Source organism: Mirounga angustirostris, unplaced genomic scaffold (genome assembly GCF_029215605.1).
Source record: "Mirounga angustirostris isolate CCGP_5_RB_7025 unplaced genomic scaffold, mMirAng1.0.hap1 SCAF_4, whole genome shotgun sequence".
In the NCBI taxonomy this organism is placed as follows: Eukaryota; Metazoa; Chordata; class Mammalia; order Carnivora; family Phocidae; genus Mirounga; species Mirounga angustirostris.
The window spans coordinates 156,962,684-156,977,644 of record NW_026991712.1 but is presented as its reverse complement, the minus strand read 5'-3'; the positions used below and the strand labels follow the sequence as shown (position 1 = coordinate 156,977,644).

The 14,961-nt window shown below is 54.6% G+C and overlaps 1 protein-coding gene across 1 annotated transcript in view; it reads right to left on the bottom strand.

Annotated features, from left to right (window-relative positions):
• SLC2A1 (solute carrier family 2 member 1) overlaps positions 1-12,710 on the bottom strand; it is a 28,544-nt gene extending 15,834 nt beyond the window's left edge. The window contains exons 1-2 of the mRNA XM_045897916.2: positions 12,414-12,710; positions 162-257 (exon numbers count right to left, since the gene is read on the bottom strand). Of these exons, the coding sequence (XP_045753872.1) occupies positions 162-257; positions 12,414-12,431 (114 nt within the window). The 5' untranslated portion in view covers positions 12,432-12,710. The remainder of the gene's footprint in view (positions 1-161; positions 258-12,413) is intronic.
• Between the last annotated feature and the right edge of the window lie 2,251 nt (positions 12,711-14,961).

The window sequence follows — 14,961 nt, the reverse complement described above, 5'->3', positions numbered from 1 at the left end:
AAGAGTTTCTGACCTGTTCAGGGTCAGCAAATTGGCTGGCGGGAGCAGATGGTGAACTGATGTAAATGACTGACAGCCAAGAGGCAGGGTGAACCTGTGGGATGTGCAGTGCCCAGCAGAGCAAGCTGGTGTTGATAAGCTAAGGGAGGCGCAGGACTCACCTTCTGGGGGGCATTGATGACTCCAGTGTTGTAGCCAAACTGCAGGGAGCCAAGCACTGCTCCTCCCACGGCCAGCATGAGACGGCCTGTCAGCTTCTGCAGAGACAAAAAAAACCCCATCCTATTACAGGCATGTCTGGGCCCAGGTTACTAGAGGGCAGGGCCTGGCCTGGCAGGTTCCCATGCTCAGATAGCTGGCCTGGCTCCTGGCACCACACCAGTCCTTCCCCCAGGAAACTTGGCCACTTCCTGACCTTGGATGCCCAAACCAGCCCCGCTGACTTCTAGACACCGGGCTGGCCAGACTCACTCCTGGGGAGAGAAGGGAATTCAGGTCTTCTCTCTCTCTGTAGCCAGGTCTTGGCCCTCTGGAGTCTCATTCCTCTGGTGGAGCCATGCCCCGGGTCCAGGTGGCTCCAGACCCCATTTGGGAGGCCCAGGAATCAACTCCCCTGTGCAAGGGGGGCCAAATTATGTGGGAGGAACAGCATAGGGAGGGGGAAGCACCTGGATTTGGACTGGAAAGTGCTGGCTTCTGATTCCAGCAGACCTGAATCCCAGCAAGCTGCCACCCTTCCCCAATCCTGCCTGGACCCCCATCTGCTTGCGTGCAAGGCGGGAACAGTCATGCTTGGCAGCACTGGAGATGTGGTCCTGCCCTCCCCTCCCTCCATTCACAGGGCAGAAAACTGAGTCCTGAGAGGCAGAGACAAGTCCCAGATTACTCAGGATTCTGCAAAGAGCCAGGGTGGAGCTCAGGGCTCCTGACTCCCCAACTCATTGCAACCATCTGCAGACCATGAGCTTCCCAGGGTTGTGTGGACACAGATGATGGAACAGCCAGGAATGTGCTTTGGAAAAGTACACGACACCGGGTGAGTAAGAGTGTTGGGCCAAGGTGTTTCAATGGGCAAAGGGTTGGGGGAGAAAAAGCGTGGTGGATCTCTGTCCCCTGGTGGCCTGGGTGTGAAGGCTGCAGGCAGGAAGAGTCCAGCAGGCAGGAGAGTCCTGGGTGAGCAAGGTGCCTTGCTGGAGAAAGGGAGAGGACTTTTCTTTTCTGCCTTTCAACATGAAGAAGCCAAGAAAGATGACATAAAGCCGGCCCTTAACTGGTTGTGAGAGCATGAAATTGGGGGGTTGGGGGCCGCCAAAAGCAATGACTGTGTGTGAAGCACACCAGGCTGGGCACTAGAGGGGAAGGTCGGGAAGCACCGAGCCACAGCCTTTGGCCTCAGTTTCCCCACCGAACCCAGAAACAACCCTGACTTCAAGATCCTCACGGACAGCACTGGGCTTATGGCTAGGCTAATCAGACAGGTTCCTAGCATGGTCTCTTCATTCTCTAGAAGCTGTCAGGCCAACGACTGCAAAAAAGCCACATCAGAGGCTGAGAAAGAGCAAGAGGCTTCCGTGAGCCTGAGTGCTCAAGTGGAGTCCATTCTTCACCAGATGAGTGCTGGGACCATCCTTCCCACCGGGCCACCTGGCCCCTTCCTGGCCCAACTCTAGACATTCATCCTAGGCCGGGGCACTCCTCATGGTGGGCCGCACTTCTTCCAAAGTTTGCCTTCTCTTAGCTCCCCAGGGAGCCTCCAGACCCAGGGCTATCGGCCCTGTGTGGGCAAGGAGCACCTGACAGATGTCCTCTGTGGGCCCCAGCCAAGCTAAGCTCATCGGGTGACCGCTGGGATGAAGGCAGAGACTGTCACAAGGCACTGAGCGTGGAGGAAGGAGGGCTGAAGAGTGGCTGTTGAAGGCCACCATGTGAGGGCTCTGCCTGATGAGTCACGTGTGTTAGCTCGGGGTTTTCCACCAGCTTGTCCAGAGGGCGGTACTAAAGGCGTGCCAGATATAGATCTCTGTAGTTCACATTAGAATAAATGTAAGTATGATTTAATAAAATGTGACATAGCTATATCATAGAATACAGAAAAAAAAGAAAGCTCTTCACATACTGATTTGGGACACTTCCCCAGATATATTCAGGAAAAAGCTAGCTTCACAGCAGTGTGTTGCATGCTACCTTTGGTATAAAAAAAAAGAGGAAATGACGAGGATGGGAGGTGGGGTAGAACATACCTATCTACCTACTTAATTAATTAATTTTATTTATTTTTTTTTTAAGATTTTATTTATTTTTTAGAGAGCGAGCAAGAGAGAAACAGCATGAGAGGGGAGAGGGTCAGAGGGAGAAGCAGGCTCCCCACTGAGCCGGGAGCCCGATGTGGGACTCGATCCCAGGACCCTGGGATCATGACCTGAGCCGAAGGCAGACGCTTAACCATCTGAGCCACCCAGGCGCCCGCCTATCTACCTACTTAAAATAACATTAAGGGGGCACCTGGGTGGCTCAGTCGTTAAGCGTCTGCCTTCGGCTCAGGTCATGATCCCAGGGTCCTGGGATCGAGCCCCGCATTGGGCTCCCGGCTCAGCGGGAAGCTTGCTTCTCCCTCTCCCATTCCCCCTGCTTGTGTTCCCTCTCTCGCGGTGTCTCTCTCTGTCAAATAGATAAAAATAATAAAATCCTTAAAAAAAACCCAAAAAACACGTAAGAAAGGTAACGTTGTACCTTGGGGGATCCGGATGGCAGAGGCCGGGTGGAACACCCTTCTGCATGTTTTTGAATTTTGAACCATGTGAATGTATCACCTATTCAAAAGAATTCACTTATAAGCCCCTTGGTTTCATATTACTTAGAACAAAGCATTTAGATAAAAATATAAGTGAAAAACAATATAGATGACCCGTGGACCAGGAAATAAACAGCACTGCAGCAGGGGCTCTGCAAGAGGTTAAGTCCTATTATTACAGGCTCCATTTTCAGGCTGGCTCTGATGTTCCAGGGGTGTCTACGACTCTGAAGTTACTCTTGGGGCCCCATTGAGCAGCTGTGGCCTCTGGCAGTGGGGGCTACTGGGAGCCAAGGACAGACCCCTGCGCTGGAATTGCCATAGGCAGGTCAGGGTCAAATTCTGCTTTAGAAAACCTGCCTACCCACTCCCTGGTTATACCCACAGCCACGCCAGCAGGCTGCAGCACTAGGACTCACGCATGCTCAGTGACCCATGCTCCAGTCCCTGGATGACACAGGCCCCCATCCTGACATCAAGGAAGAGGCTCCTGGGCAAGTGGGGAGGCCTGTGTGGTCGGAGTTCCAACAGCGGGGTGGGAGAAGGCCTTGTGGGAGCCTTGGAGGGAAAGACTTCTAATTTTGCCTGGGGATAATCAAAGACAGGTTCCCAGGAGGTGACACTGGAATTGGGCCGTGAAGGACATGCAGAGACAGTACGTGCAGCAGGAAGAAGAGGGGCCTGATTCTGCCAGATTAAACAGGGAGTGCTCAGTGTGGCCGGATGCTAGATGCAGGGGAGGAGCACCTGCCCCAGGACGCACGCCCTCACCATGCCCAGATGAGAATCCGGAGACCAGGCTGAAAGACAGAGAACTGCTTCACTTGGGAGCTGGGACACATGGAGACCTCTGGCCTCAGGTTCCTCACACAGGAAATGGGGATCAGAGTTCCTTCCCTAAAGATTTGCTGTCAAGTTCTGTATCAGTGGCCATCACGGAGCCTGCAGGGTTCACCTACCAAGCATTTGCTGCATCCGGGAAGGATGGGAAGGATGGGAAGCCACCCTCCATTGGGCCACCACAGCACCATCTGCCCTCACCTGCTCTGTGGCTGCAACTGAAGTGCCACGACGAAATCCATTCATTCCACGTTTCTTTAGGTGCCAAGCTGATGGATGACTTGGTAGCGACTTAGAGAAGGGGAATAAACCCACAGCTGTGGCTTTCTTGTGAAGCCTTCTTTAAGAGTGGAGGAGCAGTGTGGAGTCTGGAATCTGTGACCCCCAGGAGCCTACCCCGGGCACCCATCTGTGACCACCCTGGGGCTGAGGCTCCTTTCTAAAACATCCCACCCTCTTGCAGGGTTTTGCCCTGGTTGTATCCTCTACAGTCTCCAGCTTTTGCTTCTAGCAGTTGAGAATACCCATCTGCTGTTCACCCACCAGTCTGGGAACTCCCCCCAAGAATGGGGCCCTGAGTCTTAGCCACCTCTGCAGCCAGACTGCCCAGGGAAGGGCATAGTACAGAACATTCATAAAACAAACCACTTCTGAATTTAGCTTTCAGGCAAAACAGGCTCTATGGGTATCCATTTGGCCAGAACAGTGCTCATCCTAACAGATTTTACCTCAGCCATTTGATGGGTACCGGAACATCAGCTCTGAGAGGCAGAAACAGGCTAATAGTAGTAACTCCCAACTCCCAGGACTTGCTGAAATGAGGCAGACCCGAATTCAAATCCAAGCTCTCCTAGGAGTGCCGTAGGCCTCTCAGTTCAGCAAGTGCCCAGGCTCAGGGTCCCGCATAGAGGAGACTTCACACCCCCTACCTCCATCAGCCCTATCCCAACACGAGGGTCCTCCCTCTCCTGGGAAGCCACTGATGTGGCATTAGCCTTGGGACCTCTCCTCCCACACACTGGGATGACAGATGGCACACTGGCCGCGTCACGTAACTTGCTAAGCACTGTGGCCTTTTGACCCATGCCCATGTGCCCTTCCTCAGCACCATGCTCCAGCTTTGGGCTTGGCCGGCAGCAGGCCCTTGGTCAATATTGGCAGAGGGAGGGCATTCCCTGCAGGAAGAGGGTCCCGGCGTCGGCACAATCCAGACGCTGCTTCCATGCCATCCTCCTCCCACAGCTTCCCACGTGGTTTTCCGCCAGGCACGGAAGCACAGGACTTGGTCCGCAAGTTCTAAGGAGGATGGGAGGGGATGAGGCAGGGGAGTATGGAATCCATAACAGCTCCCTTTTTATTTATTTTGTGTAGGTTTTTTTCCTAAGATCTCCTTTGAACAAAATTCTGGGCATTAAAAAAGAACGAAGCCCGAGACATTGCAGAATTGCTGTAACAGGCTCATGTGACAGATGGGGAGCCTAAGGTCGGAGGGCAGACTCCCAGGGTCATCAGCAAACAAAAGCCAGGGCTGGGACTTGAGTTCTTTGGATTCCTTGACTGGCAGTTTACCCTCTGACCGCTTCCATCCGGCCAAGTCTTTTCAAGAAGAAGAGTGATGGGTCACCCTTCCAAAGCCTAACCTTCAGGTGACCTCAGGCATTTACTCCTCTGGGGGCCATCCCTCGAGCCTTCCAGTGATGTCAGGACTTTTGCATGGCTGAGCCTCCTGTGCACCCCACGGTGGCCCTGGGGGCAGGAGGCACTCATCAGTCTCGCCAGCAGAGAGGAGAGGAGGGAACTGCTGCCTTTATCAGTACCCAGAGCACCAGTGAGGCCCCGGGCGCCATGCCAGGGGCCGCTTCTGCATCCTGATTTAACCACCAGGAATGCGCGCTGGGGGAGAGACTGCTCCCACTTCACAGATGAGAAAACGGAACGCTGGGAGAGGAAAAGCAGATAACCAGAAGGTCCTTGGCTTCTGGGATGCTTCTGGTAGGTCTCTGAGGCCAAATCCCATGCCCTTCCTGCTCGTGTCCTCCCCCTTGCTTCTGGACACTGGCCCCCGAAGGAAACAAGGTTCCTACCTGGTGCTTTCTTATGTAGGTCAAATTCTATTCTAGCAGCTTTTGGGGCCTTGCCCAGTCTGAGCCAGGACAGCCCAGGCCGAAGCTCAGAAACCTCTGGCCACTTGGGTGGATCTTGCTCTAAGCTAAGGTTGGCAAACTAGGGCCTGTTGGCCAAATCCAGCCTGCCAGCTAAGAACGGAGTTTCCATTTTTAAGTGGCTGGAAAAGAAAAAAAAAAAAAGAGTAATATTTTGTGATACATGAAAATGATACCAAACTCAAATTTCAGTGACCACGAATAACGTATTATTGGAACACGGTCACACTCATTGACTTATATATTGTTTATTGCAGCTTTTGCACTACAATGGTACACAGGGCCTACAGAGCAGAAAAAGTCTGTCAGCTTCTGCTTGAAGCCCTAGGTCCTTGGAATGGCTCTGTGTTGGGGCGCCTGGGTGGCTCAGTCGGTTAAGCGTCTGCCTTCGGATCAGGTCATGATCTCGGGATCCTGGGATCCAGCCCCACATCGGGCTCCCTGCTTCTGGGGGGGGGGTGGAGGGGAGGGGAGCCTGCTTCTCCCTCTCCCTCTGCCTGCCGCACCCCCTCCTTGTGCTCTCTCTCAAATAAATAAAATCTCGAAAAAAAAAAAAAAAAAAAAGAACTGCTCTGTGCAAACCTAGCCCATGAACTGCATAGGCTTTTCAAAGCCTTCCAGATAAAACCAGATCATCCTCTCCAAATAACCAAAAAGGTGTCTGTCCTAATCCTAAAATGGAACAAAGCAAACAAGTGGCTCCTGGGGCTGTGTGCAGGTCCCAGACATCCGGAAAAGCGGATACCCATTCAAAGGGTGAGACAGGCACCAATTCGACCCTGGTGAAAGTCATTGGGTCAGACCATGGGATTTCGCAGAGGTCCCTGTTGGCGGACAAGTTTAAGTCGCAGCTCCCCCGACTTGTGTGACCTTGAGAAAGCCCACTCCCTCCAGACCTCTTCTTCTCCACAAGAGCGGTTTCCTAATAATACGTTCCTGAGGAAAGCGAATACCTGAATGCTTGTTCCCAACGCTATTTTATTCAATGGGCATTCGGCAATAAACCAAACCAAAGCCCTGCCTCCTTGAAACTGGATATTTGAATTGGGGGTGGGAGGGAGGAAAATAAAAACCTAAGATACATCGGGGGCACATGGTATGAGGAAAGAAAGTGATGGGGGTGCTATATCTTAATCACAGTGCTGTAGTGGAATATTAAGCAGCTGTTGGAAAGAATGCAACATCTGTATGTCCTTGACTGGAAGTGAGTGCCAGGGAGACTGTTAAGGGAAAAAACAAGGTGAAAACAATGTGTCAGATGTACATTTTGTGTAAGGAAGGGGGGAAAACGGACTTGTATAAATGGCACTTGCTTGTACGGGCAGAGCAAATACATCTGTAGACACTGACCTCTCGGGTGGTGGGTGAACAGGAGGGGGGGCTGTGCAGGGCATACAGAACTATGGAGAAAGTGTCATCCATTATAGGCACACACATACACATGCCCAAAAAGAGGAGAAACACCAAACCATTACAACCGGGAGAAGACATTTACTCTTTTACTTTGTATGCTTCTCTATAGTTGACTCCATCATTTCTATAATTTTTTCTAAAGATTTTATTTATTTATTTGACAGAGAGAGCACAAGCAGCGGGGAGGGGTATGGGAGAGGGAGAAGCAGACCCCCACAAGTCCCGGATGTGGGGCTTGATCCCAGGACCCCCGGGATCATGACCTGAGCAGGAGGCAGACACTTAACTGACTGAGCCACCCAGGCACCCCACATTTCCGTAATTTTCAAAGAATCTACGACCTGACCCAGAGAGGCAGATATTATCCCCACCGCAGCTGAGGAAACAGGCTCCAACTGAAGGTGTGGCTTCTCTGAGGTCAAATGGTAGAGCTGTTTCTCCCCTTCCTGCCCACTCCCAAATACCAGCGGGAGGCCCGCTCTGGGATAGGCAATCTGGGGACACGTCCTGTCCAGCAGAGGCCTCAGTGGCCAAACGTTCCATAAGCTGGATCTGGCAAGAGGTCTCTCCCCTTCCAGGGTACCGAGGCCCTGGAGAGGCCACAGCCAGCAAGGTGTTGGTGCCAAGGTCTTAGAGAGGGCGCACTCTGCCCTCACTGTGCTCCGAGTTCAAGGCCTGGGAGCCCTGCTCAGTTCCTACAAAACCCCACCGTTTATGCGGCTCCCTGGCTTGGCGGCTGGATAGCAGAGCCTCGGGCTTCCACTCCACCCCTCCCACGGAGGGAGGTAACAATCAGAGGTTTGTTTTGGTGGCCAGGCCTGGGCCTGCCAGCATGGTCACAGCCTCTCTGAGCCCACGAGGCCAACCAGGAGCCTTCTCAGCCTCCCACCATCCAGGGGACGCCGGTTACCAAACTGAGTGGCTTTGTCACCTGTGTGCCCAGGAGTGAGGTGGGGGAAGGGTGAGGCTGCAGGTCCCAAGCCAATGCTGCACACTTCCCCCTTTGTTCTAGGTCTCCCCAGCTCTGCCAGCTCCGGGGGAGGGGGAACTGGAGGCCTGTACCCTCAAAGCCAGAGAGGAGCTCTAGGCCCTGATACCCCGTGACCAGGAGGCACTGGGAATAGCCGAGCTCCCTGAAGTCACAAGCTGATTATAGGGGATTTGGGACTGACCCAGCGCCGGGGAAGAAGGGTTGGGTCCCTGAAAGGCTCAGCGTGGGACAAGGATCATAATGGAGATGTTTACACTGTCCGTGCACACAAAGTGGCCATACAAAGGGTCTTCCCACCTAAAGAGCCACACCACCTTGAGGTGGGGAACTTGGCCAGTCTCACCATCCCTGCCACGGGGTAGCAGGCTTCCAGCTCCACGGCTCTGAGGAAAGTCACTTGCCCAAGGTCACGGTTTCCTGAGGACATGTTTTGTTTCCATTCACAGAAGGATTTCAGTTGTCAAGTTATGTCTAACCCCAGTTTTTGACTCCGACTGCACCCAGAAGGAGCTTGGAAGTCCTGGAGTGTGGAAAAATTCCTGCTCGTCTGGGGTGAGTGGAGGGGAGCACACTGGGCAGGGGTGTGGAAAAAATCCTCTTTTTTTAATACTCAGGAACATCTCCAGTTCTTTGTGAGGGCCTTATCTTGGGCAAGCGTCTTTCCTCCGTGGGCCCCAGTTTTCCCTATCTGTCAAATGGAGGGCTGAGCCATGCACTGGGAAGTCCCTTCCTGCTCCAACTCTCCTTGATCCTCTTCTGTCACCCCGAGAGGCTGGCAGCATGTTTTGCAGTAGGAGGCTCAGTGTGTGACCTTGGGAAAGTGATTTTTCATTGGACAGTGAGGTCACTGTGGCTTGTATCTCCCTCACAGGGGAGGCAGGGCAGCCACATTAGCTGACCCAGCTCTGGGCCCGGTCCTCCCACCCAGGTGCTAGCTCCGCAAACCGGCTTCCCAGCAAACCCCTGCTGCAGAAGAACTGGCCGGTGGGATCTTGAATGATTGACTCAATCGACCGCCACTCCTGGCCTGGGCATCCCGGGGCTCCCCAAAAGCTCACACTGTCAGAATGCCAAACTTCTGGACAGAGGCCACAACCCAGGTACAGTCACCCAGGGACCCAGGTAAGTGTATGGATCGTGGGAGTCCAGAGAAGCAAGGAACATTTATGGAGCATCTATGGGGACAGACACATTTTTTTCTGAATTTTTACATTCTCATAATGAAAATGACATCACTCTGCAGATGAGGCAACTGAACTAAACTGGAATTCAAAACCACATCCACAGTACTTTAAAAGTCTATGTTCTTCATACCACTGAGGGGCTGAGGAGCCCTGCAGATCTCTGATTTCTCCTTTATCTGGACGACAGAGAAGGCAGAGGCCCTCCCGCCCACCCCCTGCACCCCCCCTCCTCGCCCCAGGGGCCCCAGGCGCCACAAGAGACTAGCCAGGAATTCTTCACAAAGGGCTGGGTGAGAGGTCCTAGGGCAGGGCTCACCTCGCCTGCTGCCCAGGAGGGGGTATGAGCAAAACTTTGGCGGGGAGGGGAGGCATTCAACCTGTCCCCCGCTTCCTACTCAGTTAAACTCTGCACAATGCGCAGAGGACACCAATGTGCAGAGGACACGACAGAACACAGGGAAGTCAGTTAAGTCTATTCTCAGTGCCTAAGAGATGAAGGGGAAACACAGCAGAAAGAACTTCAGGGGCGCCCGCTGGCTCAGTCGGTAGAGCACATGACTCTTGATCTCGGGGTTCTGAGCTGGAGCCCCACGTTGGGTGTAGAGATTAATTTTTTTTTTAATCTTAAAAAAAGAGAGAGAGAGAGAAAGAACTTCAGAGTCAGACACACCTGGTTGAAAGACTTTGGGCAAGGGACATAACCTCTCCAGGCCTCAGTCTAACATCCTGCACAAAAGCGCTGTGCTTGCTGATCAAATCAGTCTCCAAAAGGAAAGGCTTTATTCCAGAATGTATACTAATGACCCAGAGAGGGTTTAGCAAAACAAAACAAAGCTTTTTTTTTTTTTTAACCGTAACTGGTATCTGTGTCTTTTTAAATTTCTATATATGTAGGCATATAATCTACCAGTATAACAGTGTATACACATGAATTTTAAATACATATAAACCACTGAGAAGGAGGTGCTCTCCAAAGTTATTTACTGATGGGCAGACAGTCCTAAGTTTGGAGGGTATGGCATGAAAATACCCACCGGCTACAGCATTTAGAACCAGCTCGTACAAGGGCAGCCTTTGAGTTTAGGCAAACTCTCCCCTTGGCCCAAAATTCAAGAAAGGGTATGGTGAAAGGGGCCAGTGGAGAATGAAAGGCCTTTTTGATTAGGCCTGGGTTCAAATCCAGCCCCACCACTGACTAGCTTACCTCCCTTCTCTGAGCTCCAAGCCTGTGAACCAGCAGGGCTACACGCAGGGTCAGTAACACAGTGGCATTTTAGCCAAGAGCCTAGAAAACTGAAGGCGGCTGTTGACTTTCTCCTGCACTTTTCTGTCCCTGCTCAGAATATTCACTTATCCACTCAACAAATAAACGCCCAGGTCCCGCTGAACAGGACAGTTCTTACTCTTGAAGAAGTAAAAAAAGGTCATTCTCTTCTACAAACAGAGAAATGGGGGTCCAGAGAGGTGAAGAGGCCTGTCACACTCTAAGATAAAACAGCAAGGGTCTCCAGCCCTTACCACTAACTAAAATCACTTGTTTTATTTTTGTCTTGTTACATCCATATGCCAGGATAATGATTCACCGACGACTGCTGGGTTTGCGGCTCAGGGTCTCACCTCAAGCCCAAGGGCCAGGGTGGGGTGAAACAAGTTCTGTGGATTCAACAGGTATGAAGGAGCCTTTTCCCGCTGAGAGGACCGCCTGGCGTCAGTCAGGCGCCACTCGGCCTAGGCAAGACCCCGCTCAGTCCCACTGGATAGCCACGGCCCAAAGGAAGGGCAGTGCAGAGTCAGTCCTGTCCCCACATTCCGGGTTTTAAAGAGGGGGGGGGGGACCGTCATGCCTCCCCTGCCAAGGAGCTGGGAACATTCGAGAGGGAGCGCTTCAAAGAAAAAGTCACTTGAAAATACTCTTCGCAAGGGGAAAGGGGCGGCGGGGGGGTAGTAAGAAAGAAACAATGCCCTGCACGCAGGAGGGGATCGATAAATATTTGTTGAAAAGGAACCGTTCTGGGAGTCACAAAGATCCCCTGCAGGACAAGCCGCTCTACAGATGAAGAAAGAGATCCTATCTAGGCAGTTGTTTGTCCCCAGGGAAGGAGACCACATCTAGAGTACGGAGTGTCCCCCGGGCCCCCGGGCCCGGACCCCCGGCGTGCGCTCCTCCCGATCTGCTCTCGCTTGGGGCCCCTTCCCGGCCTGGTCCCCCATCCCCACTCCCGGGGCTCGCGGCGGCGGCCCCCCGGGAGCTCTCTCGGCCCAGCCGCGCCCGAGCAGGGAAACGTGCCACCTCGGAGCACCTCTCCCCAGTACTTGGCAAAGCTTTGGGGCCTGCACTACGCGGAAAGAAGGGCCTCAGAGGCCGGCTTTCCGTCTCCGCCCCGGAGCCGGGCATCCTGGAGTTGGCGCCCCGGCCTGAAAAAAGTACCCTCCGCCTCGGAACCTCGGAGGGCTGGCGCGGGAGACCGCGCGAGGCCGCGTCTAAAGCCCAACAGCAGGCCGCGCGCAGAGTGTGGCCCCCGGGCGAACCCGGCGGCGGCTCGGAGCCTGCAGAGTGGGGGCGGGTCCTGCCGCCTCCGCGCGCCGAGCCCGGGGCCGGGCCGGGGGCTCGGCCCGCTCAGCCAATGGGCGCCGCGCTCGAGCCCCCTCCCCCGCCCCGGGAGGAGTCGGCGCGGGGCCTCTGCCGGGGAGATCGTGAGCGACGTGCCGCGCCTGGGCCCGGGGTGCCCCGGCCCCGCCGGGCCGCATGGAGGGCGCGGCGCCCCCGGAAGGAAGCCAGATGCTCAGTGCGGGCGCCAACTACGCACGCGGCGCCCTTGCGCCTGCCACATCCCGAGCCCATCCGCACCCGCGCCCCCCGCCTCGGCAGAGCGCGGCGCTCCAGGCCGCCGCCGGGGGAGGCTCAGAGAGGCGCGGCGCCCGCCCCGGGCGCACAGAGCGGCCGGGCGGCCGGGAAGGCTCGGGCCGGCGGAGGGTCGGAGGGGTCCGCGCCTTTGTTCCGGGCGGGGAGGACCGGCGGGCGCGCGACTCACCTTGCTGCTGGGCTCCATGGCCGCGCTGCGCCGGAGGCTCTGGCAGCGCCGGGTGCGCGGGCGGTGACGGGCGGACGGGCGGCGCTCTCCGGCTCAGGCTCCTGCTCCGGCTCGGAGACTCCGACTGCGACTCTGATTTCGGTCGTTTGGCCTCCTGCTCCCTGGCGAGCTCGCTCCCAAGACCCACGGCCCACGACCTCCGCACTAGCCGGGGCTACCTCTAGCTTCTCGCCTAGAGCGCGCGGACGGTAGAGTTTATAGGACCCCAGCCATTGGCTGGCGCTGCCGGTATGTGTGTTGCGGGGGGGGGGGGGGGGTGGGCAGAGCCTGGGGGCGGGGCCTGGGGCACGTCCGGGGCGGGGCTCCGCGGGGAGGGGGACCCGGGGGAGGGGTCGGGGGAGGGGGCCTGGAAGGCACTCTGCCGGCTCCTAGCTCTGGCTGCGGGTCTCTCCCGCTGCCCGTGCCCCGAGTCCGGGGAAGCGCGCTCGCTGTGTGACGCTAAGCCAGTGTGCACACCTCTCTGAGCCTCAGCGACCGCTAACAAAATGGTGGAGCTGTACAGCAAATTGGGATCAGTGGAGGATAGCGCTTAAGAGCGAGGACTCAGGAGTCCTCATCCCGCCACTGCATAACTTTGGTAAACTAAGGATAATAACAGTACCACCTCATAGGTTTGTTATGAAGATTAAGTGAGTTAGTATTTATAAAGTGTTTAGAACAGTGTTTCGTGGTAAGTGGTATTTAAGTATTTGTGAGACAAACTACAGGAGGTCTCGCTCTGAGATTTTCTCCTAACCCCTCTCCACCCCCGACATTCCTGTTTGCAAGCCAAGCCTTGCTTTAGCACAGTCTGGGCCCACTGCCTGAAAATCCATACCCACCTCTTTCTCTGGGCTTTCCCGTCAGCTCCTTTGTGAAGTCTTCTCTACTGCTGACAGTACATGTGAATCTATGGCGACAGGTAAGCGTGAAAAATAGGAACGGTAAGAACGCAGGAGTCCTTGGGTTTGAGCCAGCTCAAACCCAGTCTATAGCCGTTGTTGTATGCCAGTCCTAGCACGATCCTAGGCAACGTGCTGGCCTTTGAGTCTCAGTCTTATTACCGGTCAAACGGAATGAATACCACCTCCAGGCTCATGTGCTGTCACGAGAGATACAATTTCCAGATAAGTCCATGAAGTACTCACCACTTGTTGACACACAGCGAGTCCTTCTTTAGTGGTAGTGGTATCATTTCACCTTATTTCCTCTTCTAAACCCGAGTCTTACTTGAGACACAGTGAAGGGAAAGACCCCCAGTCCAAAGTCCTGAGGTTAGACCGAGTGTCCCTTTCCCTGTGGAGAGGGACAAGGAGGGGTTAGTTTCAGTTGGAAAGGAGGAGCTGACCACATGACTCCTGGACTCCTCTGTCCAGGCTGTGTGTCCAGTGCTGCCAAGGGGGCACCGTGGCTGGGCATGGAGCAGCCCACGGAAGGGGGAGCAGGCCCCTTCCCAGCACACCTCTGCCCACAGCTTCTGTTCCTATGGTCTCTCAGCTGCTCAGCCTGCAAAGCTTGGGGCTTCCTCTTGTCCCCCAGGTACCAGAGGCCACTAAAGTCCTGCTGCTTTCACTCTCTGTACCACCTCATCCTCCCTCCCTGCTGTTTGCAGGGCCTCCACTCCTCTGGTGTCACCTCCTCTGGTCCTGACTGTCCCTCTCAGGCTCATGTGTCTGAGGCTGCCTGAGAGGGAGCAGGCCCTTGCTTAGTTTACAAGCTCTCCGCCTCACCTCTCCCACCAGCAGTTTCTTTATCTCTACCTTTGCTCAGGTTGTTTCCTCTGCCTGACTCCCTCCACCCCCACCTCCGTGTGCCACAGTGTTTCTGATGGCACAGAGTACCTCTGCAATGGGGCTTCCAGAAAGTGTCCCAGGGTCCCCCAAGAGAGAATCTTTATCTTCTTTACCCTTTGGTGTTTCTTCGTGTGCTGCTGGTCCTGTCTGTCTCCCCCCAGATGGAGCCCCCTGAGGAGGGCTTCTGTGGTGGAGACACATGGGCGAAGGAGTGAAGGCAGGCAGTAATGAATGATCAGATGAGTAGCTAGCCTGCCTATTTCCTGCTGACACTGGCAGTCTTTCCTTAAGTACCTTTTTGATTTTGCAACTTCCCAGCTCAAAGTCTCCATAGCTCTCTGTTTCCAAGCACGCCCAGTCTATGGTGTATGCTACTTCCCAGCTGTGGGTATGTCTCACTCAGCTCACGGGTCACACTCACCACCAGGCTCCCTTTCCTTCATTAGGCCAGCCCTGTGTGGGTCGCTTACCCGGGGTCAGAAGCATGTAAGTCTGTTGCGAGCCTTATGGAGCCTCCAAATGGGAAGGGTTGCAGGAGGGGAAATGGACAGCAGTAATACAGGGATAAGAATGTGTACAAGAGGAGAACTTGTACCATGGAGGAAGGACAGGGAATAGAGAGAGCTTCAGGGAAGGGAGGGGTCATGCTTAGCAGGGTTTAGAAGGCTGAATATGAGTTCACCAGGTAGATCATAGGGAAGCCCATTCTTGTCAGA